Source organism: Leucoraja erinacea, chromosome 28 (genome assembly GCF_028641065.1).
Source record: "Leucoraja erinacea ecotype New England chromosome 28, Leri_hhj_1, whole genome shotgun sequence".
Taxonomy (NCBI): Eukaryota; Metazoa; Chordata; class Chondrichthyes; order Rajiformes; family Rajidae; genus Leucoraja; species Leucoraja erinaceus.
Window position 1 is genome coordinate 17,741,722 of NC_073404.1, and position 26,948 is coordinate 17,768,669.

The 26,948-nt window shown below is 42.6% G+C and overlaps 1 protein-coding gene across 2 annotated transcripts in view; it reads right to left on the bottom strand.

Annotated features, from left to right (window-relative positions):
• lrwd1 (leucine-rich repeats and WD repeat domain containing 1) overlaps nucleotides 1-26,948 on the bottom strand; it is a 39,698-nt gene that overhangs the window by 11,293 nt on the left and 1,457 nt on the right. For both annotated transcript variants that reach the window (XM_055657912.1, XM_055657913.1), the window contains exons 2-11: nucleotides 24,025-24,127; nucleotides 21,556-21,790; nucleotides 20,452-20,571; nucleotides 15,474-15,626; nucleotides 14,511-14,606; nucleotides 13,971-14,288; nucleotides 9,654-9,780; nucleotides 5,233-5,342; nucleotides 3,722-3,926; nucleotides 1,337-1,409 (exon numbers count right to left, since the gene is read on the bottom strand). In XM_055657912.1, the coding sequence (XP_055513887.1) occupies nucleotides 1,337-1,409; nucleotides 3,722-3,926; nucleotides 5,233-5,342; nucleotides 9,654-9,780; nucleotides 13,971-14,288; nucleotides 14,511-14,606; nucleotides 15,474-15,626; nucleotides 20,452-20,571; nucleotides 21,556-21,790; nucleotides 24,025-24,104 (1,517 nt within the window). In that variant the 5' untranslated portion in view covers nucleotides 24,105-24,127. The remainder of the gene's footprint in view (nucleotides 1-1,336; nucleotides 1,410-3,721; nucleotides 3,927-5,232; nucleotides 5,343-9,653; nucleotides 9,781-13,970; nucleotides 14,289-14,510; nucleotides 14,607-15,473; nucleotides 15,627-20,451; nucleotides 20,572-21,555; nucleotides 21,791-24,024; nucleotides 24,128-26,948) is intronic.

Sequence of the window (26,948 nt, forward strand, 5' to 3'; positions counted from 1 at the left end):
AAGAAAAATGACACAACACATTATAGAATTTAACATGAACGTCCCTCCACAGCAGAATCAAAATTTTCCTCTGTGGGAAAAGGCACTAGAAAGTTCAGTCCTGTTCCTCTGTGATCACCCGATGTCGGGGCCTATTTGTGGCCTCCGCAGCCAGTCCGATGTTTTCAGGCCTTCTTGCCGGATGATGGAGCTCCGGCGTCGGGAGAAACACTCCTCAGCGGCTTGGCGTGTCTGGAACGGCCGCTCCCTCCCCGGAGACCGCGGCTCCCGATGTCCACAGGCATGGCTTGTGAGCCAGTACCTTCAGCCGCCATACATGCCAGGCCGTAACGCCCCTACCACCATGTTTCATAGGTGAGGCGGTATGGTTTGGATCTTGGGCAGTTCCTTCTCTTCTCCATACTTTGCTCTTGCCATCACTCTGATATAAATTAATCTTCGTCTCATCTGTCCAACAAGATCTTTTTCCAGAACTGTGGTTGCTCTTTTAAGTGTTTCTTGGCAAACTATCTGGCCATCCTATATTTGTGGCTAACCAGTGGTTTGCATCTTACAATGTAGCCTCTGTATTTCAGTTCATGAAGTTTTGCGATTAGTAAGCTCACCAGTGCTCTCTTTCTTCTGAATTATGTTCCAAACAGTTTACTTTGGTAAGCCTAAGGTTCGGCTGATGTCTCTAACAGTTTTATTCTTGTTTCTCAGTGAGCAATCACCACTTCATGTGGCAGATGGTGAGCACTCAACAGGCTTTTTCCTGCCTGTAGTTTATGCTGGTTGCAGCCTGAGATCTTCCCTACACTCCATCAGCACAAAGACACAAGCTTATTTAGTAAATATAATCTTTAGAATATTGAAAACAAACCACTGACAAGTTACCTAAACTTAGATTTTACTGTTGGTAATTAAAGCATCTAAGCCAAGATTGTAACTGGTTCAGTAAATAACATAATTCCAATCATAACCACATTTGAAGATACAAGACCCTCCGCATTGTGAGGGGTTGAGGGAGGGTGGTTACATTCCTAGAAAATGTCCGTACCACAATTTTCCATAATGCGATGCTGCATCATCTGTGCATATGTTAAGAAACCCTAGTTGAAAAAAGAATTGTGATTTATTGATTCTGTGAGTGTTTTTATTCCATATACTCACAATTTTGGGCAATGAATTGTGAATTCTGTAAGGACTAACTTCCATAACCTGCATGCCCATAACGTGGAAATGACTTACATATTCCCCGAAATAATAAATTATATTCCCTGAAATTGCAATGATGATTAGATGGAGATATGTTAGATGGAGAAATTGTTTCTGTTCAAGTCTGCACAATACATACCTTGCTTGAAACCTGTAATCTAGATCTGGAACACCAATATCCCATAAGATGATTGTATGATCATAGGAAGCAGCTGTTGAAAGAAAGTGAATTAACATTATAATCGGAAGTGCTGTGAAACTGAGGGAATATTAAGACTTATGGATCTACTGTTTTTGTTATTTTGTGAACTGACTGATTATGATCATAATATTACTTATCATTAAAACATTTTGGTCACATATTTATAATATTTACAAACTCAAATAATAATGTCATAATTGAATAGAGGAATCTCTCAGAAGTAATGTCTTACACAAAATTACCACTCAAATTGATAATTATGGGTTCTCAACTGAAGCCCAAATCATTGATAACATTGATAAAATGTTATGAAGCATTGTCCATTGCTTTCTCTCACTAATCAAATTTTGGAACCACATGCCTGCTTCCCCTTTAATTGCATAGGCTTTTATTTTTCTGTGTCTGCCATGAAGGAAGTTTACAAAAATCCTATTGACCACATCAAATGTTTTAGGCTAGACAAAAACAAAACAGCTTTGAGATTCCCCTGTGTGCAGCACAGCACTGTCAAAGTGTGTATAATGAAATCTACTGAACAGGTACAGCAATGAGGCAGGATGGGGAGAACAGATGATTTCTCTTTCATAGATCAGTGATGTTGTAAATCTATGTAAATCCTATGAAATTGAAGAATTGCTTCATGATGATTTGTGAATATTTTTTGGTGTCAGGTCCAATTTCAAAATAAAGCAAAGTTCATATTGTTCTTTTCAAACACTTCAATGGCCTTATTTTTTGGAAGATAAAAGTATATAAATCCATTCAGTTTTACGCAGCACTTTCCTTAAAGTCTGTTAGGGATAGGTAATATTTTCAGCAGAGTGCACATAAAAAAATTACTTTCCAAGGAAAACTGATTTGCTTCATGCAAGGAGATATAGATTAGGATTCGGTGGGGATAAAATTTGATCAAGATCCAGATTTCACACCCAGCATTAAATTGTGACCCTCCTCTTATATACATGCCCAAACCATCACTCAAGATCTTGACCCTATCGTCCAACTCAACACACACCCCAACCCTTGGCCTCAGTCCCACCCTCTCCAAAGTGACAGACACATGTAAAAACATTCATAGGCATACCTCCTACATCTGATTTAACAGGCTTACCAAGAGACAAAGAACCTATGGGCCAGTGCATGCAATGTCAAGTCAGAACCAGGATTTGTTTTACATTTTAGTCGTCAGGTTTTATAGCAGTAAATCTTCCATGTGAGAATGAGTAAAGTTGTTAGAGTGAAATTACAAGGTTTAAGTGAAGCAATGAGAAGGTTGCTAATAAGGGGATCAGCATAACTTTGAATTAGTGTGAAATGAAGTAGGACAACAGTGTTAGAAGGAGGTTTAGGGATTAGCATCCCCATATATTATTATACGAGATTTGAAGTAACAATAAAAAGAATGGTGAAGAGACAAGTTCAAGAATGTTGGACTGGAAAAAACACAGTTCAAATTCCTTTGCAGGAATTTGACAAAAATTCAAGGAGGTAGTAAAGAGGTTAACACTTTGGTCATTTGAAATGTTTAGAGCCCAGATTGTAATTAATGTGATGAAGAGGGCTTTGACAAATGCCAAGGAGAATGGTAACAGTCCTCAGAATGACATTCAATGTGATGTGGTCAAGAAGTGAAATCAAGAAACATGATAAAAGAGGGAAGATGCTTCAAGATATGACTGAACAGATATCTGGGGATTCAAATGTACAATTCCTGAAAACCATAGTGTGAGTAAATATTTTTTTTTTTTAATGAAAAATTTCCATTTAACATGCAAGAGCTTAAAAATAAGTAATGATAGGTTTGTTTTTATATTTTAGAGTATTATATGGATGAGGATACCCCTCATCAAAAATAAAATTCTCATCTATGAAATAGAGCAAAATTAAGATTCATATACAGCCTGTCATGAAAACGTAATTACTAGTAGTTACATTGGGTACATTTCCCACAGAACATAGAAGCAATGGGATGATTTAAAATGACTGATAATTTGATTTAGAAAATATTATTTCTTATGATGAGCATCAATACCAAGTGCACTGGTTCAGAACTATTACCATTCAATTAAATAAACTATTTAGAACTAATTTCTTAAACTCACTCAGAAATGCCAACTTAATGTCTCTCTTCTGTACTGAAGATCAGGTACAATTTAGAATTGGTTTATTTTAGCAGATCTTTTACCATTATTTTACTGTATGTAATACCTGTTAATGTGCTTTCCATGCTCTCCATCAATATTAAGCATTAAACCTATTCTTCTTCCCTCACTTAAACAAAATCATTGTAAAATATCTGACCATATCAAGTTTAATACTTACTGAAGAGAAATGTTTCCCTTTTAGGAGAAAAGCAGAGCGTCGAGATTGATTTCCTGTGAGCCTTTATGCTTCCATAGCAGTAGTTTACTTTTGTGTGAATCAGCTTTACTACACCCAACTGGCCAGCCACGGCTAATACATTGAGTTTCCTTTTCTGATTCGCGTCAATCATTGTAAGGGTGGTCCAGGCCAGAGAAAATAATTCCTGAAGAATATATTATTATGCTTTATCAATTGGTTCTGATGATAAATCAAATAAGAAAGCATTGTGGCACTGAAATTGGCTTACTCACTAATGATCAGGACATTTAAATCTCATTTATCGTAACAACTAATCTATAACAGTTACATGTTAATCTTTCTACATCATGTTAAAATCACAATATTGCTGGTATCATGAAAAAACTGATATCAAACATACTTAAAGCACTGATCTCAGTCAGAAATTTAGGATGAACCAATTTTTCCAAAATATTTATTCTAAATATTAAGAGGGAAAAGAGAATCTGAGAAGCTTGTAAAAATAATAGATGATACGCTAAACATGTTGAAAAATCTTCACGAGTCTTCCCGAGCTTACCTGCCATTAGCGAGTCTTCCCAAGCTTACCTGCCATTAGCGAGTCTTCCCGAATGCCTGCCGTAAACCTTACAAGCCGCTAAGAGACGTCCCTGAGCTCCGATGTACCCGCTACGTTCTTTCTCCGAGCTGACAACGAGTTTAATTTTTTTTAAATTCGGGTTCATCTTGGAATGAACTTGTACCGTGGGACAGGACCATTAGTTCCCCTCGAACTGCTGCCTCTTAACCAAAACTTATAGCCTTTAGTTTACGATACCTCTGCTAGAGTGTAAAATTTCCTACTATCAATACACTTCATAATTTTGGAATGCCTCGTTCAGATACCCCCTCAACCTCCTCTGCTCCAATAAAAATAAACCCAGCCTTTTCAATTTCACAATGCGACAACCACAGCTGTACATCATATTCCAGTTCTGGCTAAATCAATGTTTTATAAAATTGTAGCTTAACCCTGCCATTATTTGAAGGCAAATATGCTCAATTCACAGGGACGATTAACATATAAGCATCCTAAATGTCAAGCAACTCTTTGCCTGCATTGATATTGCCTAACCCGCTGAGTTCCTCCAGCAGCTCACTGATTGAGAGCTGGTTGGTAGGTTAAGAAGTACTAATACAAGTGGGCCATTAGAAGATGCATTTACTTTGATGTCATCATTCAGTTTTAGTGAACTGGTAATGCCCACCAGAGGTATCCATCCCACTGGATTGTCACCACATGTCAGGAGGTTCATTGGAAGCCATTCAACGGTATGGTTAGCATGAAAGGTTCATCAGAATATTCAGGTAGTATGAAGTGGGCATGTTGCCTGCATTACATCAGCAACGTAGCTTAATCATGCAGCAATATTGCCACGTTTTCCAAGATGGGGGTGAGAAGCTATAGGTTTATCCAAATTAAATGTAATGTTTTGCATAATTCTACTTACATCTCCAATTGATTTGTACTTGTGATGAACAATCCCAGTTTCACAGTCAATGATACAAACGGAATCTCCTCCACATATAGCCACATTGCGAGACGATTGCATCCAAACATCTAAATCAAACATTAATTAAATAATTTATGCAGAGCAAGTTATTTTTCCCCAAGTATTTCTGACTAACTTTTTATTTAAAAAAATGAAAACAGAGAAATCACAGGAAAACAGAAAGCCCACCAAATAAACATTCTCCAAGAACTGTCATTTCAAAGGTTAAAAGATACCTCTAAGAATGTCTAATCCTGCAGTCCCTTTATTAAGCATCTCAAAGACCAGGTAAAATGAGATCATTAACTGGATAATAAGGTTAATTTTTATGCTATCACGGCATCACCCACGAACAGATTCTCATCTAAATACTCTGGTGAACTCATTGCTAACCAATTTAGCTTTTAATGCCATGTCTCTGCCTAAGACATCTGTAGCAATTGTAATTTGTTTTGTTGCATAGTATTGTATTTTTAAATATGAAGAATTACAAAACGTTTCATTCTGATGATTAGAACACCAGACTGATTCCTGGGATGTCAGGACTGTCTTATGAAGAAAGACTGGATAGACTTGGTTTATACTCTCTAGAATTTAGAAGATTGAGAGGGGATCTTATAGAAACTTACAAAATTCTTAAGGGGTTGGACAGGCTAGATGCAGGAAGATTGTTCCCGATGTTAGGGAAGTCCAGGACAAGGGGTCACAGCTTAAGGATAAAGGGGAAATCCTTTAAAACCGAGATGAGAAGAACTTTTTTCACGCAGAGAGTGGTGAATCTCTGGAACTCTCTGCCACAGAGGGTAGTTGAGGCCAGTTCATTGGCTATATTTAAGAGGGAGTTAGATGTGGCCCTTGTGGCTAAGGGGATCAGGGGGTATGGAGAGAAGGCAGGTACGGGATACTGAGTTGGATGATCAGCCATGATCATATTGAATTGCGGTGCAGGCTCGAAGGGCCGAATGGCCTACTCCTGCACCTAATTTCTATGTTTCTATCAGTTTCCCACCAAATAGAGAAAAATGTTTTTCAATCCTTTAAAAATAAAACTGGAACTACAAAAGTCGCAATAATGTTTTGTGGGGATCAGGTTAGAAAATTGATTTTTATTTTTCATGCACAGAGCATCTAAACCACTGTTTCACTACATCAGTCATTAGGAGCTGCGTGAGAATAGAATGCTGATTGCACTCATTTTCTTTTATAGGAAAATGAACTACTTTCCTCACGGAAATGTAACACAGCACATTATATGTGTTGTTTCAAATTGATTAGTATCAGATGCTTATATCTGAGAAGAAATCTGCTTAAAATATAACTCAAATTGTAGTCATCAAGTATTCTCAATACAAAATCGACAAAAGGGCAACTGTTACAGGACCCCGAGTGCTATCTGAACGGACGGAAATAATAAATTAGATTTTTTTTTTTGTGACACTTCAAAGTGTATCTATGCTTTTATTCAGTAGGATCTCACTAAGTTCTTCGGGACTGCTTCTCTTTACAACCCAAATGTTGGTGACATAAATGTCGTAGGGTATTAGGAATATAGGAATATGCCTCATTTGGATATTTAACTCGTCTCAACGCACTGGTATCTCACTTTCCACTCGGAATGTATTTTCAGAAAAAAAGAATGGCAATAGAATGAACTCTAAAAGGGGAATTACATAGTGAGCGTCAATGACATGAAGTGCTCCCTTTTGCATGAATGTAACCAATATATTCAGCAAACTGATATACTGGCAAGTTTTGAGGAATTGTTATTGTTTTCTAATTTTCTTTCAGTAAAAATAATTTCCCCTGCTCCAAGAGTGTTAAAGTATTCTACAACGTGGCAGTAAATGTTTAGTTTTTTGATGAAAGGTCAACAACTTGGAACACTAACTGTTTCCCGCCAAAGATATGTTGAGTACTTCCAGCAATTTATTTTGCTTTAATTTCATTTGTGCAATTTTATGCTTTTAGATAATTTTTTAAAAAGAGTAACTTTGGTGCATAAGAAATGTACAATATGCCTCTGCCTCTTTGAAAAAAACATTCAAAAATGGGCTAGCCACAATAGACAATAGGTGCAGGAGCAGGCCATTTGGCTCTTCGAGCCAGCACCGCCATTCAATGTGATCATGGCTGATCCCCAATCAGTACCCAGTTCCTACCTTCTCCACATATCCCCTGACTCTGCAATTTTTAAGAGCCCTATCTTGCTCTCTCTTGAAAGCATCTAGAGAACCTGCCTCCACTGCCCTCGGAGGCAGATAATTCCACAGACTCACCACTCTCTGTGAGAAAAAGTGTTTCCTCATCTTTGTTCTAAATGGCTTACTCCTTATTCTTAAACTGTGGCCCCTGGTTTTGGACTCCCCCAACATCGGGAACATGTTTCCTGGCTCTAGTGTGTCCAAGCCCTTAACAATCTTATATGTTTCAATGAGATCCCTTCTCATCCTTCTAAACTCCAGAGTGTACAAGCCCAGCTGCTCCATTCTCTCAGCATACGACAGTCCCACCATCCCGGGAATTAACCTTGTAAACCTATGCTGCACTCCCTCAATAGCAAGAATGTCCTTCCTCAAATTAGGGGACCAAAACTGCACACAATACTCCAGGTGTGGTCTCACTAGGACTCTGTACAATTGCAGAAGGACATCTTTGCTCCTATATTCGATTCCTCTTGTTATAAAAGCCAACATGCCATTTGCTTTCTTCACTGCCTGCTGTACCTGCATGCTTACTTTCATAGATTGATGTACAAGGACCCCAGATCCCGTTGTACTTCCCCTTTTCCCAACTTGACGCCATTTAGATAGTAATCTGCCTTCCTGTTTTTGCTACCAAAGTGGATAACCTCACATTTATCCGCATTAAACTTCATCCGTCATGCATCTGCCCACTCCCCCAACCTGTCCAAGTCACCCTGCATTCTCATAGCAGGGTGACTTGGGAAGCCACATCTTCCCATCTCCACCCAAGTCTCACCAGCTTCTTGTTTTCACCCAACAAACAGTTAACAAGGGCCTGTTTCCTTTATCATCGTTACTTTTTTGCATATCTTTCATTCATTGTTCTATATCACACCACATTAAGAGTCAAGATTGTTTTATTGTCATATGTCCCAAATAGAACAATGAAATTCTTACTTGCTGTAGCACAAACAAATATGTAATCATAATAGATAATAACAAAATCTCAGGGGGGGAAAAAACAAACAATAACAGTGCAATAATAATAATAATAGTCTAATGTAGTTCATAGGTTATGAGGTTGTAGTGTTTAATAGCCTGATGGCTGTAGGGAAGAAGCTGTTCCTAAACCTGGACGTTACAGTTCTCAGGCTCCTGTACCTTCTTCCTGATGGCGGAGGCGAGATGAGTGTGTGGCCAGGATGGTGTGGATCTATGATGTTGTTGGCTGCCTTTTTGAGGCAGTGACTACGATAGATCCCTTCGATGGTGGGGAGGTCAGAGCCGGTGATGGACTGGGCAGTGTTTACAACTTTTTTCCAGTCTTTTCCGCTCCTGGACGTTCAAGTTGCCGAACTAGGCCATGATGCAACCAGTCAGGAAGTAGAGACGCTAATGTGCTTTCTTTATGATTGCATCAGTGTGCTGGGTCCAGGAAAGATCGTCGGAAATATGCACGCCCAGGAATTTGAGGTTTTTGACTCTCACCACCATCATCCCATTGCTGTAAACAGGCTTGTGGGTCCTCAAACATTCCTCTTCCACAAGTCTACAATCATCGTCTATATCTCTCATTTCCCTTTCCCCTGACTATTCTGGAGAAGGGTCTAGACCCAAAACGTCACACATTCCTTCGCTCCAGAGATGCTGCCTGACCAGCTGAGTTACTCCATCTTTTTATGTCTATTTTCAGTTTAACTCTTTCCTCATTGATAAATGCACCAATCTCCTGTGATTGGCAAACTTAGTTTTGTTTGTTTTGTTTATATATCCATTGTTTTAATTATTTGCACGGATACCACAAATATCAATTGCTACACTGATGTTATTGCAAGCTTGTCTAGTTGTTGCTAATTGTTTTGTGATCTTGGGCAGTTTTTGTTAGTTAATTCTTAAATCTCAGAAGCATCTTAAACCTTTATTTTTCTGTCATTGTTTTTTGACTTTGGAACAAATTATCATTATGCCATTTTAGGAAAGGTCTTGCAAAATGTAAGTAAATCAGTCACAGCAGAATTTCCATCAACAATATGATGGAACCAAATAAATATGGCCATGTCTGCAGGCACTCCGCACTGCTTTACTTGTATGGAAGCAATTCATCTTTATATGCTCTTCAGACAATTAACTTTGAAAATGTCTGCTGTTATGCTTGCTCCATTCATGCATTATTTACTTTTTCACATATTATTTCACCTGGAATCTGGGAGCTTTCAAGTTCTGGTTCAAAAGCACAGGCCCAAAGCTGAGTGTTGAAATCTTCAGGGTTGTTATCCTTGCTGTGGCACTGCAGATAATGCAGAGGTTCTAGGACAACAGAGGTCTGTTAAAATAATTGCATAATAAGGGTCGATAGGACATAGAACCATAGATATTGCAATACAAAATATTGTCATCCCACTTATATTTGCTTAAGCTATAGGAGTGTACAACCTTGTTCTCTTCTCAATTTTTTTAAACAGTCTATGCCACAATAATCTCTTGTGCAAGTATCTTCTCTGCAATCCCATTTCTCCAAATCACTTTCCATATTCCTAAGGCATAATAGATGAGTAACTTAATAAGCAGAAATGGTCCTTCCTAATTCAAACATATTATTTTTTTAAACCTAAATTTTCAGATTTCCCTGTAAAATCTGGATCTCAAATGTCTCCACTTAACTAAAGTTACTTGTCTCTTGTATTAACCTCATGATATTTAATCTTGGGCTATCTATTCAGTAAATAAAACCGAAATCAAAAAGGGCAACACAGTGGCACAGCTGGTAAAAAAAAAGCTGATGGCACGGCTTCATGTTATAAAAAATCATGATCGGATCGGTTTTCTAGGACTGCAACCCACGCCCCCACATTAAAGCAGGGGTTAGACAGCATCTCTGGAGAGAAAGAATGGGTGACGTTTCGGATCGAGACGCAAAGCGTCACTAATTCCTTCTCTCCAGAGATGCTGCCTGTCCCGCGGAGTTACCTCAATATTTTAACCAGCATCTGCAGTTCTTTCCTACACATAAAGCAGGGCCTGCCTGTATTCCCAGGACAATCATCATCAAAATCAAGAGATCAACAAAAGTTTCAAGGTTGAAAAACAAGTTCTGGTTCTGTTCCACGAAAAAAATAACTCAATTTCAATTTACGATCAGGCTAGACTGAAACTATTGACCCAGTGGTAACTGAAAAAACAGATGGGGTTCAGATCTACTGATGGCAGCTCTCCAACTCTTTTAAGACGTAACCACTATTTATGATTTGTTTTTGGTATGCATGATTTTATTTTTATGGGGAGTCAATACAAAAGAATATAAATTTGAGAAATTATTACTTTCTGACGTTTAAAAAAAATCATTAATGGGATGAGGAAGTTACGGGCAAGACCAGTATTTACTGCCATCCTTACTTTCCTTGACAAAGGAGGAATTGCTTGACTTGGTGAAGTTTTGCTGAGTTTTTGAACTGCATTTTGCAGATGGCATGGACTGCAGTTATGGTACAACAATAGTGGAGATACTTAATGTTTAGAGCAGAGATTTGGCTACCAATATTACTTTGTCTTGGATGGTGTCAAGCCTATTGAGTGCTCTCAGAGCTACACTCATCCAGGTAAATGGAGATTATTCTATTAATACCTGAGTATATTAATACCCGAGTCTATTAATAGTCTTAAATGACCCCTTTATTCTCTGGCCCCTGGTTCAGGACTCGCCCAACATTGGGAACATTTTTCCTGCAACTAGCTTGTCCAGTCCTTTTATGATGGTACAAGGGAAAGAAAATCTACCAAGATCCTGCTTCAATTAGTACAATGTGTCTAAAAGTAGATGCATCAGGATTCAGTGAGGCCGACTACAGGTGCACAACCTTTTATCCGAAGATCCAAATAACGAAAACCTCCGAATAGCGGACATTTTTTCAGTCCTTGAAAACGTTCACCGAGGGCGGCCCGCAGAGGTGACAGCTGAACCTCCGGTCGGTCCTCGAAGAAAGGGGAACTAAATCCCCATTCATAAAAGAGAAGGTGAGGGTATATTGCGTGGGAGGGTTAATAATTGACAATCTGCTGCTGCCTGCCCGCTGAGTTAAAAAGTTCCCACGGTAGACATGATACACAGTGTGGGAACTTTTTAACTCAGCGGGCAGGCAGCAGCAAATTGTCGCTCCCTTCAGTTTCACCCCACCTACACCCCTCTGCTTCCCGGCCATGTGTGTGACCCCTTCCCTCCCCTCTCCAGCTCCCCGCGCATTGCACCGGCGCGGGGGCTTTGCACTGTCTTCACGTTGGAGCCAGTGCCAGTCACCGAAGACGTCAGGCCCAACGGGACACCGACCCCCAGGCCCACTGCAAGCACGGAGATCCCAGAGACCCACAGCCAGCAGCAGCCCAGCCCCGTTCCAATTCCAGAGGAACACGCTCTCCGCTGTCCCCGTAGGGACAGAAGCTGATGGCTCGGGCTGTGACGTCTCCGGCCACCCCCCTGTACAGGAGCTGAGACTGGGAACTGTGGAGATGTCTGCAGTTGCAGAGGGAGGGGGCAAGGGCGGTACAGTTCCCAGTCTCAGCTCCATTCCAGGGGGGTGACCGGAGACGTCAGGACCAACGGGACACCGACTGCAAGCACGGAGATCCCATAGACTCACAGCCAGCAGCAACTCTAGCCCAGCCCCGCTCCAACTCCAGAGGAACCCGGGTTGCGGATGAGGGAGCGCAGCTCGGGCTGTGGGCGAACTGCCACTTGTCGCTGTAGCGGCCCATCGGGGAGCGGGTTCCTGTTGGTCCTGGCGTCTCCGGCCGTCCCCCTGGACAGGAGCTGAGAGACGTCAGGACCACCAGAAGCTGCTCCCCGATGGGCCGCTACAGGAACAAGTGGCAGTTCGCCCACAGCCCGACCTGCGCCCCCTCATCGGGACACCGACCCCCAGGCCCACTGCAAGCACGGAGATCCCAGAGACTCACAGCCAGCAACAACTCTAGCCCAGCCCCGCTCCAACTCCAGAGGAACCCAGGTTGCGGATGAGGGGGCGCAGCTCAGGCTGTGGGCGAACTGCCACTTGTCGCCGTAGCGGCCCATCGGGGAGCGGATTCCTCTGGAGTTGGAGGGACAGGGAGACACAGCGGCTTTTGAGAATGGTGGGCAATCACTTCCAAAGTTCTGCCCACACAGTCAGTACACCTCTCCTACACTTGTCTCCCGCACTAAGATCATCTCGCAGAGAATGATCCCAGCCTAACCCTCCCTATTCTCTCCTATGCTGTAAGAAAAATCTACATTGAAGACTCAAACTCGCGATCGAGTAACTGCCGGGATCGAGGCGCAAACTCGCGACCTTGCGGATACGAGCCGAGCACTCTACCACTGAGCCAGCCGTTAAAATCTACGCTAAAAATCTTCCATTCCGAAACTCCGAAAGCCGAAAAATTCTGAATTACGAAAAATGTCTGGTCCCAAGGCTTTCGGATAAAAGGTTGTGAACCTGTACTACTAAATAACTAAAACTTACTCAATAAAGGATGTTTTAATTGTATTTTCTTACAGTCCTCAGGTATTACAATGGCAGATTTTAATTGGGAAGAGAAATGGGAAGGAAAGACGGGAAGTGATGTATTGAGAGCATTGGTGGATAGTTCTAATTTGATTCAAATGATCCCAATTCAATTTTAAAGTATTAAGTTATGAAAGTAGCATAGGTTTATAAAATATTTTTCAATGGTTCAATAACCAAGGCATTATTTTGAATGTACAAAAGGATGTAGCGAGGACTGAATTCGTCTTTATTCCACTGCCAATGGGCTGAGCGAAGCATACATGTTTACCCCTACCAATTGCCTTACCTAGAAAGATAACATTTCAAACACCTCTTCTCTGTCATCTTCCAACTCCTTCATAATGCAATGTTCCTCCCTCCGCCCCACCTCCTGCCAGATTTGTCCTCACTGGTTGCTTCCCAGCTCGACATTTCGATAGCCTGTGACCTCAAAGCCAGCAAGTGTATTGAGTTAATTTGGAACAGGCTTGCCCATTATATTCAGTAAAACCTTGAAGGAATCTTACTTCTAGGTCGCATAAACAAGAGAAACAAAAGAAAGCAATGAGCATGCTTGAAAACATGATCAAAACATAATATTTTTTTAAAGAAGGGGTGAAAGGATGGTAAGGCAGAAGAATGGTAAGAAACAAAACAATTGTAAAATAAAAGGGTTCATATTCTATTGTTTCATATTTCCATCAGAGTCCTTGTTCTTCAAGGACATTGGTATGAAAATACTTTTCTCAGTTCACTGAAGAATATTCGAAGTGTTATTTCTCAGATGAAATGTTAAACCAGGTGGTCATAAAGGTTCCCATGGTGCTATTTTGAACAACAGCAAGAGTATTGGACCTTCTGCTCTACCCAATACCTGTCAATTAACATTTTGAAAGGCACAAGAAAAGTGCAATAAAATTGCAAGTATTTATTTTAATCCATAACGTGTGGATCAAAATACAATAATAATAAGCTGCTGTTATCCAAAGACACTTACCCTGTACTTTGTCTTCTTCCTTGGAATACTTTCTTTACTGGCAGCAATTGAAGTTGCTGAACACTCTCTCTTGGCCTCCTTGTTTATTGCAAATATGTTATCCTTCTTGCTTAGGTTGGTTGGTTTTGTTTGTCTTTCTTTCCCAGACTGAATTTTATCCTTAGAAATGTCTTTATTAACATTCTGTGGGACCTTTGCTTTTCTATGTTCTGCATGTTTTGCAATATTCTTTGCACTATGAATGCAAGTATTTCTCTCTGAACATAATTCAGTGCAGGACCCAGAGGACCCATTACTACTACCAGAGATGCAAAGGACCTGCAAAAACAGAGTTGAAAAATCCTGCATTCTTAAGTTACTCAACAACAAACTTTCATGGCTGAGTAAACAAGTTAATTGTTATAATTTACAGACAACTGCAAACAACATATTCAAGTGAATTATCTATACAACTTGCAATTACCTTTTCCCACTAATGACACATGGAACAGAGAACATTACAATTCAACAATGATACATAAAAACAATTTAACTTCTTACATCTTTATTTTCATTGTCGTCCTCATTTTCTGAATCAGAGGATTTCTCCTTGTGCTGTAGCAGAGAGTTCAGAATCTCTGAAGCTATCATTTCTACCTAATAGGCGTAACACAGAAAAAGAACCAGTTACGAGGCTCACGTACTCTCCACAACAATGTTACGATGGGTTTTTAAAAATGCAAGTTTTGAAAATATATTTAATAATCACAAAAGATTGAGAACATTAAAACTAAAAATGGTAGATCAACCCAAAAGCAGGAATTAACATTAATTAAATGGAATGAGATTCCAAACGTCTGTTCATTCCTATTTTGAAACTACACTCCATATCACAGTCATGACCTAGATGGCCATGACATGTTATGTTGGAGTATGCCATCCTGGGTTAATTTTGGCCCAATGTAATTGCAAGTCCTGCTATCTTGAATCTAACTCACAGTTTTTATGTTTTCACACGGTCATGGATTGATCTTTATTCACTGGTCAACGTGTGGAACACCAGATTGGTTTAGGCTGCAGCAATCTCTTCCCGAATTTTTTTTTTTCCTGCTTTTAAATTGTCCTTGGATCTCTTAAATTAGGCGTCGTAATCCATGACAGAGCAACATTCAGTCTGAAGAAGGGTTTTGGCCCGAAACGTTACCGATTTCCTTCGCTCCATAGATGCTGCTGCACCCGCTGAGTTTCTCCAGCATTTTTGTGTACATTCAATTTTCCAGCATCTGCAGTTCCTTCTTGAACATTTATAACCTATTGGAACTGTTTTAACATAATTTATGTCTAAAACATAATGTCTACTTGAAGAATTGAAGAAAGATAAAACTAAAGTATGCTTCCCAAGAAACTTGTCCTCAATTGAAAACGGATTTGTTATAATCAAGGTAACCATTCACTTCAATTGATTTGCAGATTAGGAGCAAGAGGGCTATTGGTTCTGAAATGGGACTGACTGCTTCTACTTACCCTCCATTTTGTAAATTCACTCAGAGAATTTGGTCCATATTTAATATTAGCAACAGCAGATTTCACAAATCTATTTCCAACTGCCCTTATCTCATCAGGGGTTGATGATTCTGAGAGCCGAGCTTTGTATTTTTTATTCCAATATGCATTTACCTAAAATAAAATAAATGCAAAAAATAATAATAAAAAAATGTTAAGGTATATGCTGACAGGTTATGTTCTTCAAAGCTCCATTCCACAGTCATCCAACTTTTTAATTGACATCAGAAAGCAGAAGAAGTGATTGCTTTGGAACTGATATTACTTGGCATGAGAGATGTAGATTTTTGGGAAGGCAGAAGTATTACTTCTAGAAAACTTTAAAAAAGAAATATTGCAAATGCTAAAACAAGTTGAAAATAGGAAAAAGCCAAAAGAACACCATAAGAACTGTTCACTTAAAAGCAGTCAATATGATTACAAATGTATTTAATCAACATTTATTGATAAATAACTAATACCCATCAAATCAGTTTTCTAATAGATATGTAACTACATTGCACTGAGGTAGGGGAGAGCAGATCTTTTGCTGAGCACCCAGATCTGTCAACAGATGAGACCTCAAATAAGCCGTTCCGAAGCTTAGGCTGCAGTGCTGAACATGGTATACATGGTATGCACCATGCTAATGTACTTAAGGGCAAAAGTGATAAGGAGCAGAATTAGGACATTCGGCCAATCAAATCTACTCTGCCATTCAATCATGGCTGATCTATCTCTCCCTCCTAACCCCCATTCTCCTGCCTTCTCAGCATAATCTCTGATACCTGACTAATCAAGAATCTATCTATCTCTGCCTTAAAAATACCCATGAACACATGGCCTGCTGTGGCAGAATTCCAGATTCACCACCATCTGACTAAAGAAATATCTCCTCATCTCCTTCCAAAAAGGACGTCCTTTAATTCTGAGGATATGATCTCTAATCCTAGACTCTCTCACTAGTGGAAACATCCTCTCAACATCCACTCTATCCAAGCCTTTCACTATTCTGTATGTTTCAATGAGGTGCCCCCTCATTCTTCTAAATTCCAGCGAGTACACGCCCAGTGTCGGTAAATGCTCATGATAGGTTAACCTACTAATTCCTGGGATCATTCTTGTAAACCTCCTCTGGACACCCTCCAGCGCCAGTACATCCTTCCCAGATTTGGTGCCAAAAATTGTTCACAATATTCCAAATGCAGCCTTACCAGCGCCTTAGAGCCTCAGCATTACATCCCTGTTTTTGTATACAAGCCCACTGAAATAAATGCTAGCATTGAGTTTGCTTTCTTTACTACCGATTCGACTTGCAGATTAACTTTTTGGGAATCCTGCACTAGCACTCCCAAGTCCCTTTGCACTTCTGATTTCTGGATTCTCTCCTCATTCAGAAAATGGTCTATGCCTTTATTCCCACTACCAAAATGCTCGACTCCACACTTTGCTACACTATATTCTTTCCATCGCCCACTTCTCTGGCCCACTCTCCCAACCTATCCAAGTCCTTCTGCAGAGTCCCTGCTTTCTCTACACTACCTGCCCTCTCACCTTTTTTCGTATCATGCGCAAACTTAGCCACAAAGCCTTCAATCCCCTCATCCAAATCATTAATATACAACGTGAAGAGTAACAGCCCCAGCACAGACCCCTGCGGAACTCCGCTAGTCACTGGCAGCCAACCAGGAAAAGCCCCCTTTATTGCCACTCTTTGTCTTCTGCCATCCAGCCAACCAGCTATCCATTCTATTATCTGCCCTTTGATACTGTGGGCTCTCATCTTCCTTAGCAGCCTCATGTGTGGCACCTTATCAAAGGCTTTCTGAAAATCTAACTAAACAACATTTACTGACTCTCCTTTCTCTGTCCCGCTATTTACTTCTTCAAAGAATTCCAGCAAATTTGTCAAACAAGACCTCCCCTTTACAAAGCCATGCTGACCAGCCTATTTTATCGTGAACTCCTAAGTACTCCGTAACCTCATCCTTTATAATGAACTCTAAATTCTTACCAACCACCGAAGTCAGACTAACCGGCCTATTGGTCCCACTATTCTGCTTTGCTCTCTTCTTGTGCAGTGGGGTAATATTGGCAATTTTCCAATCATCTGGCACCTCTCCAGTCTCTAGTGATTATTGAAATATCACTGTCAGTGCCTCCACAATCTCAAAGGTCACCTCTTTCAGAACCCTTGGGTGCAGTCCATCTGGTTCAGCTGACTTATCCATCTTCAGCGCTTTGTTTCCCAAGCACCTTCTTTCTAGTACAGGTGCACAACCTTTTATCCGAAGATCCAAATAACGAAAACCTCCGAATAGCGACATTTTTTCAGTCCTTGAAGAAAGGTCCTTGAAAACGTTCACCGAGGGCGGCCCGCAGAGGTGACAGCGGAACCTCCGGTCGGTCCTCGAAGAAAGGGGAACTAAATCCCCATTCATAAAAGAGAAGGTGAGGGTATATTGCGCGGGAGGGTTAATAATTGACAATATGCTGCTACCTGCCAGCTGCGTTAAAAAGTTCCTACAGTAGACTCACGATACACAGTGTATCGTGAGTCTTGCTTGGGAACCTTTTAACTCAGCGTGCAGGCAGCAGTAGATTGTCGCTCCCTTCAGTTTCACCCCACCTACACCCCTCTGCTTCCCGGCCATGTGTGTGACCCCTTCCCTCCCCTCTCCAGCTCCCCGCTCATTGCACCGGCGCGGGGGCTTTGTACTGTCTTCACGTCGCGATGCTAGCAGCACAGTGCCAGTCACCAGAGACGTCAGGACCAACGGAACACCGACCCCCAGGCCCACTGCAAGCACGGAGATCCCAGATCAGCAACTCCAGCCCAGCCCCGTTCCAACTCCAGAGGAACACGCTCCCCGTATGGGCAGAAGCTGATGGTGTGCAAGGGGTACGTCTTGTTCTTGGGGTGGCGCAGCTCGGGCTGTGGGCGAACTGCCACGTCGCCGTAGCGGCCCATCGGGGAGCGGATTCCTCTGGAGTTGGAGGGGGAGGGGGGTATTGTGCTGTTTGATCGCCCCCTACTATTCCAGGGACAGGGAGACAGGACGTTCACCGAGGGCGGCCCGCAGAGGTGACAGCGGAACCTCCGGTCGGTCCTCGAAGAAAGGGGAACTAAATCCCCATCCATAAAAGAGAAGGTGAGAGTATATTGCGCGGGAGGGTTAATAATTGACAATATGCTGCTACCTGCCCGCTGTTAAAAAGTTCCCACGGTAGACACGATACACAGTGTATCGTGAGTCTTGCGTGGGAACTTTCTAACTCAGCGTGCAGGCAGCAGCAGATTGTCGCTCCCTTCAGTTTCACCCCACCTACACCCCTCTGCTTCCCGGCCATGTGTGTGACCCCATCCCTCCCCTCTCCAGCTCCCCGCTCATCGCACCGGCGCGGGGGCTTTGTACTGTCTTCACGTCGGCGATGGCAGCCAGCAGGCTAGTGCAGTCACCGTAGACGTCAGGACCAATTGGACGTCGACCACCAGGCCCACCGCAAGCACGGAGAACCCAGAGACCCACAGCCTGCAGCAGCCCAGCCCAGCCCAGCTCCAACTACAGAGGAACCTGGGTTGCGGATGACGGGGCGCAGCTCGGGGCTTCGTAGGGGCCCATCGGGGAGCGGGTTCCTGTTGGTCCTGACGTCTCCGGCCACCTGCTATCCTCCAGGAACTGTACCGCCCTTGCAGGAGAGTGGGGTTGTTTGCAGTTGCAGAGGGAGGGGGCAAGGGCGGTACAGTTCCCAGTCTCAGCTCCAGTCCAGGGGGGTGGCCGGAGACGTCAGGACCAACAGGACAGCGACCCCCAGGCCCACTGCAAGCACGGAGATCCCAGAGACCCACAGCCAGCCCAAGCACAGCAAACTCCAGCCCAGCCCCGCTCCAACTCCAGAGGAACACGTAGGGGCAGAAGCTGATGGTGTGCAAGGTGTTCTTGGGGTGGCGCAGCTCGGGCTGTGGACAAACTGCCACTTGTCGCCGTAGCGGCCCATCGGGGAGCGGATTCCTCTGGAGTTGGAGGGGGAGGGGGGTATTGTGCTGTTTGATCGCCCCCTGCTATCCCAGGGACAGGGAGACACAGCGGCGTTTTAGACTGGTGGGCAATCACTTCCAAAGTTCTGCCGACAGTCAGTACACCTCTCCTACACTGCATTTCATACAAACATTTATTCTGCATGAAAAAACGACATTGAAGACTCAAACTCGCGACCGAGTAACTGCCGGGATCAAGGCGCAAACTCGCGACCTTGCGGATATGAGCCGAACACTCTACCACTGAGCCAGCCATTAAAATCTACGCTAAAAAAATTCCATTCCGAAGACCGACAAATTCTGAATTACGAAAAGCGTCTGGTCCCAAGGCTGTCGGATAAAAGGTTGTGCACCTGTAATAGCCACTCCACTAACTTCCACCCTGTGACTCTCTTGAATTTCAGGCACTTAGCTGGTGTCTTCGACTGTGAAGACTGATGCAAACAAGTTATTCAACTCCTCTGCCATTTCTTTATTTGCCATTATCACTTCTCCTGTATCATTCTAGAGCGGCCCAACTTCCACTCTTGCCTCTTTCTTACTCTTTATATAACTGAATAAACTCTTGCTATCCTATTTTATATTATTGGCTAGCTTATTCGTTGACAGGACTCTGAATTCAGTGAGACAGTGAGAACCTCTGCAAATTTCCCAATTTTGACTAAGAAATCTGCCATGTCAGATTAAAGGTGCAAGAGGACAGAGTCCCATTCAAAGAAGTAAACAGAAAGCATGATCTGGGGCACAAGCAAATGACAATCCCAGAACAGCAGATAATCTTCTCCATTATTTCCTTCCTTCTGATATATTTTGTTATGAGACCATTATTTAAATTAGTTTGCAAGGACCAAGAGAAACTCTCTTAAAAGCAAACTTTAAATTAATTCCAGATGACATCATCCAATCCTAGTATGGACTCACTTGACACTTTAGCTGTCGACTGTTGACAAACCACAGATTATATCCACTGGATGTTATATTGCTGCCATTGAATTGCCGGAGATTAGGTAATAAATATACCAGCTTGTATGTGTCACAGATCTGTGAGAGAAATAATCAAGATTATAAATTTGACCTATTACCAAGATCACTGACTTACAAGCTAAATGAGAAAATGAAAACAAATTAATTTTCAATGGGTACTAAAGAACATATTTAAATACACTGCTGAATGCCATATAATAAAAAAAATAGAAAATTAAATTAGTCCATCTATTAAACGAGTGAAGAATGGATAGGTCCATTTGAATTGCTGAAAGAGAAATGATAGGAAGATCTGATTGACATATAATCTTATTCAATCTGGCAGTAGGAAATTGTGAAGGATATTCCACTGAATACAGAGGTTGGTGGTGTGGATGGTAAGGACAAGGGGAGTTTTATTCAGGCCCTCTCCAGTAAGAGAGTAAGAGCAAGAGCAGAGGTCAGGAATAAGATGAGATGTAGTCAAGGGCTCTGGAGGTGGAGCCACAATTCCAAAAGAAGGAAGAGCACAGAGATCATTGTTGAAAGTCTTGTTATTGGACCAAATGTGATGGAGATGGGGAAATGGCAATGAAGTCTCAACAGGAGACAGACTAGGAAGTACAGTCAACATAGCTGTGAGAGCCTGTGCATGAAAGGAAAACAGATGGCAGGGACCATGTGAAAGTGAAGATGGGGGAAAATAAGTAGCAAATGTCATGAGATTTACTCGTTCAAAAGCAGTAGCAATAGTCATGATATAATGGAAGGTACATTGCAGAAAAAAATAGCAGCAATTTCCTTCAGAATCATAAACAACCGAACTGAATTATTTTCCTGCACTTCAAAAGCTCAAGCGATGACCAGATTCTATTGCTTATTGACTCTTGATTAGTTGGGCAGAATAAATAATACAGTGAATTTTAACAAACTAAACTTTAGTTTCTTCAATTCTGTTACATAGGTTCAAAAACAGAATATTTCAGCAAGGAAACTTAATCATGTCTGCTTTCATGACATCAGATTTTATTTCAACTCAATAGTGTAGTTTCAATCATTTACCGTCAAATGCAAGTTATCTTCACAATTGAGATCTTCAAGATTCTCAAACTGGCTAATCGACGTAACTTGATTCAAGTCATTACTGGCACAGTTTAGACACTTCAGGCTGTAAAGTCCCAGATTGCTTGGAATTTCCGTAAGCAGATTTCTAGACACATCCAATTCTTCCAACTCTGACAGCTGAGAAAATAGTACTCGATCCAAATCGCTTGTTTTCAGATTTAAGTTAGAAAGACTAAATAAAAAGGGAAATTTAAATAAAACTAAATTTCAAAGAAATGTTACTTATCAATATTATATTGCAAATTGCCCAGGTGTTAGATAAGCAGTACCTAGTTTGAATACTGGTTTGCTCAAAAAGATAGAATGCATTTGTCCTGCACAGTACTTTTGCAATTTTATCATTCGCCACAGCACTGAAGAGAGTGAAATGCTAACCATCACCTTATCCCTTTACTTCTTCCCTCGACTCTGTTCAGGAACCCTGACAGTCCTTTCGGGTGAGGCAGAGGTTCACTTGCACCTCCTTCAACCTCATCTACTGTATCTGCTGATCCAAGCGTGGGCTCCTATATATCGACGAGGCCAAGCATAGACCAGGCGATTGTTTTGGTGAACACCTTCGTTCAGTCCGCCTTGGCATACATGATCTTCCGGTTGCCAAACACTTTAACTCCCCTTCCCATTCTGACCTTTCCGTCCTGAACCTCCTCCGTTGTCAGAGTGAGGCCAAACACAATTTGGAGGAACAACATGTCATATTTCGCTTGGGCAGCTTATAATCCAGCGGTATGAATCTTGATTTTGCTAACTTCAAGTAACCCTTGCCTTCCCCCCCCCACCCAGTCATTGTACTAGTTTCATTATCGGCCTGTTGAGTTTTGCTGTCTGTTTAACTTGTTATTATCTGCCCCCTGCCAACAATAGATAATTATGGGCTGTTTCCTTGAACACGTTGCTTTTTGCATATGTTACATTTATTTGTTCTACGTGCCGTATATATGCAAAATGTTTTTACATACAATACACAAGGTATGCAAAGAGTTGCCACATATCTGGCGCTGACAAAGTACTTTGTTAATAACTTCCAAACTATATCACCAGCAGGCACAGAGGGACATCACCACCTGCAGGATCATCCAGAAATAACATTCCACTCTAACTTGGGAGTACTGTATATTGCTACTCATTCTTCATCAATGAGCCAAAATTATAGAATTTCCTAGCTAACAACGTTGTTGAATTACCATCACCACCTATATCTTAAAGGTGGCCCCTCATTACTTTCCCGAGGCAATTGGAGATGGGCAGTGGCAAATTCCGGAAGTGGCGGCGCTGTTGAACAGCTGCGGCTCGCCTGCAGTCTGTCTGTTTTTACTTTTTTTGTTGTTTTTTGTCGTCTTGTTTGAGTTAAATTTTAGTTTATTAGGTTGTGTTATGTGTGGGGGGGGGGGGAACATGTTTTTCTGTCTCTTCCTTCGGGGGAATGCGACTCTTTCTGTCGTATCCCCCCTTCTCTGCCTCCGTCTGCGCTGAGGCCTGATGGCAGAGCTGGCGGCCTCCAACTGCGACCGACCTCGAGGCTCCGGAAGCAGAGCCAGCCAGGACTCAACAAGCGAAGCTGGCTGAATTCGGAGCTGTGGCGGCGCTCCGGTGGCAGCGGCACAACTCGGGGCTGAAGCGGCGTTCCGGTGGCTGAGGCGGCACGATTCGGGGCTGAGGCGGTGCTCCAGTGGCTGAGGTGGCACGACTCGGGGCTGAGGCGGTGCTCCGGTAGCAGCGACCCGACTCGGAGCTGAGGCGGCGTTCCGACGGCGGCGACCTGAATCCGGGGCTCGACCGAGGGCCAGTGGACGACATCGTCGGGAGCTCGCAGGTCACAGGTTGGCGACCTGTTTTTACGGAGCTCCCGCGGCACTAGCTGCGTCCGCTGGACTGGAGGGCGGCATCTTCTTCGACCACCCCGGGCCGCGGAGCTTGAACCGGCCCGTTCGCGGAGCTCGGTTGAGCAGCGGGACTGACTTACCATCGCCCGGTGGGGTAATAACATCGGAGGCCTGGATCGCCTCAGCGGAGAGGGAGAATAAGGAGGGAAGAGACAGTGACTTTAAGACTTTTGCCTCCATCACAGTGAGGAGGTGCTGGTGACCTCACTGTGGTGGATGTTAATTTGTGTTTATTGTGTGTTTTGTTATTTATTATTATATGTATGACTGCAAGCAACGAAATTTTGTTCAGGCCGAAAGGTCTGAATGACAAATAAAGGAATCTAATCTAATCTAATCTAAATGGTCAGCCAGCAATGCCTGCAATCTGTGATTGAATAAAGTAATCATCCAGAACCATCTTTGAGATCATGTTCAAATGATTATTAATTAGAGGACATATCACAACTAAACATTACTTCCAAAATCTTGTAATGTTCACACTCTGGGTATTTAATAATAATAACAGATCAATTATTCTTACTTGATTTTCTTAATATGTTCTAGTTTTGAGTGCTTTGGTGTTCCTTTTTCAAGCAATAACTCTTTTGTGATCTTGGTCATATTTGAAATAGTTGTTCTCTAATCTGTGGAAAATGAATAAAAGTTTAGTTTAATTTAAAGATACAGGTGCACAACCTTTTATCCGGTGTTCTGGAAACCGAAAACCTCCGAAAACCGGCCATTTTTTCCAGGATGTCATCGGCACACCAAAGCTCGCGTTTGGCGCCAAACTTGACCCGAAACGACCCACGGTCAACCCAGGTCTGTACTACTGTAGCGGCTGCCTCCTCCCCGGAGACCGGGGAGACACTTAAACATCTGTAAATCATTGCTTAAATGTTAGTCAGTTAGTTTGGAGGGCTTTTATGTGAAGGGGGGGGGTTGAAGGGGTAAACTTTAATTCTTAGTCCCCTACCTGGTCGGAGAGACGGGGAGCGGTCAATGCCTTACCGGGTCGCCGTGCAGTAAGCTCCGCAGCGCTGTGGCCGCTCAACTCCCAGCTGGGGCTGCGGGCGGCGCCGGTTGTAGCTCCGACCCCGGCAACTCTACCCCTGGCTGCGAGGCGCTCCAAATCCACCAAATGTTGGGAGTCGGCGGCGTCGCAGCGCTGGGATACCAGCGGGGAGCGGGCAATGCCTTACCGGGTCGCTGTGCGGTAAGCTCCAGGGCGCGGAGGCCGCCTTCTCCCAACATTCGTGGAGCTGGGGCCGCGGGCGGCGCTGGATTTGGAGCGACGCTCAGCCAGGGGTAGAGTTGCCGGGGTCGGAGCTACAACCGGCGCCGCCCGCGGCCAGACGGAGTCCCCGGCTCCGCGATGTTGGGAGTCGCCGACCAGGTAGGGGACTAAGAATTAAAGTTTCCCCCTTCACCCACCCACCCCACCACCACCACCACATAAAATCCCTCCAAACTAACTGACTAACATTTATGCAATGATTTACCATGATTCCCCGGTCTCCAGGGAGGAGGCAGTCGCTCCAGACTTTTCAAGCCGCCCGCGCTACCTACCTAATCTACGCTAAAAATCTTCCATTCGGAAATCCGAAAATGTCCGAAATCCGACAAGTGTCTGGTCCCAAGGCTTTCGGATAAAAGGTTGTGCACCTGTACATTGTAAAAAAAGACCTTCGGCCCACCGAGTCCACATCGACCAACTATCAGCTGCACATTCGTTCAATCCTACACACCAGGGACAATTTACAGAAGCCAATTAATCTACAAATCTGCAGATTAAATGTACCGCCGAGTGGATGATGAAGGCTAAGATGCCGCATGCCTCATATTCTATACTGTCATTCACTGAAGCCACGTATATCAAAATGCATTAATCCAAGAAAGCCCAATGCATAGACAATTGACCTGTGATAACTCAAGGCTTGCTTTTATCACACATCTCATGCAAGGTAGTGTTTCCTCCCCCAATCTCCATTCATCAGAAGGAGTAAGAATATCAGATGAAGAGGTGGGGAGATGACCAGGGAAGACAAAGAGGATTGTAAGAGAGAGCACAATTAAACTTAAGCAAGGTACTCTTGCTTAAAGCCCACATAAAGTCAGACTCTTAAATTATCATTCAAGTAGCCCTCGATTGTCTTGTTTGGAGTGAACCACCTAAGTGGATGATGGAGGCTAGGATGATCATAATATTTAAGAAATACTGGACAAGAACTTCAATTTCCAAGGCGTGAAAGACAACAGACCAACTGCTGGTCATAAGGCACTGGAGATTCTCACTGGATGGTTGGCTGAAGGACCAGTTTCTGGCTGCATGTCTTTTGACAATTATTCTAGATAACCTCACATATTCACATTGATTTCACCTGCCACCTTCTTGCACATTCCTCTGTTCTGCTAATCATCACAACTTTCAATAACTCATGGTAGATAAAAATGCTGGAGAAATTAAGCGAGTGCAGCAGCATCTATGGAGCGAAGGAAATAGGCAACTTTTCGGGCCGAAACCCTTCTTCAATATCTCATTCTTTATTATCAGGGCTACCTTACCTGAACACAACCTTAACTCTGTCTCTTTTTTAAAAATCTGAATATAAAAAATGGCTTATTCGATGCATAGGAGATCATGTTGTGAATAGCAGAAGCAGTACACTAGATTGGAAGTGCAAATGAATCATTGTTTCACTTGTGAAGATTATTTAGGTTCCTGGATGGTAGCAAGGGATGTGGTAAAAGAACATGTTGCATCTCCTGTGGTTATATGGGAAAGTGGTGTATAAAGGACAACGGCAATGGATTCATAAGAATGGACTGGGAATCGCAAAGGGAATGATCTGTTTGGAATGCTACATGTAAAGATAAAGATATGTTTAGTGCTGCAACCTCAATGACGTCCATCAATTTAGTTACTAACTTAGATTTTCCACCCTGTCCAGCTAGGCATTCCATGCAGCTGTGTATTTAAGGTTTCTCTTGTATTTTTCCCTCTCCCTAAATATTTTTATTAATCTATCAACCGATTGCATCATCAATAATTGACATCCATTGTATCCCTGGCCTCACCATATCAACTTTTTCCCTTTGTCGATTCATCCATCCATCACTCTCTGCAAATCCAAACAAATTTGTTTCCCATTACCCAGTTCCGACGAATAGTCGCAAAAGTGAAGCTTTAGTGGCCTGTCCCACAGGCGATTTTTCAGCAGACTGCCGGCGACTGTCAAGTTGCTGGCACTTGCCTGAAAAACCGAGAACTGGAACGGTGACTGTCAGAGTGGAACACGAACACACGAACACACATACAACATTCCTCCCCGCTTGCCCTGTCTAAAAAATTCACACGGTGCAAAGCCAAGGTGATACAGACACACGCCGTGATGAACAGGAAGGTTGGCACTGTAAATAAGATGGCTAAAGCAGTGCAGTGTAGGTAAGTCCTTTAAAAAAAGG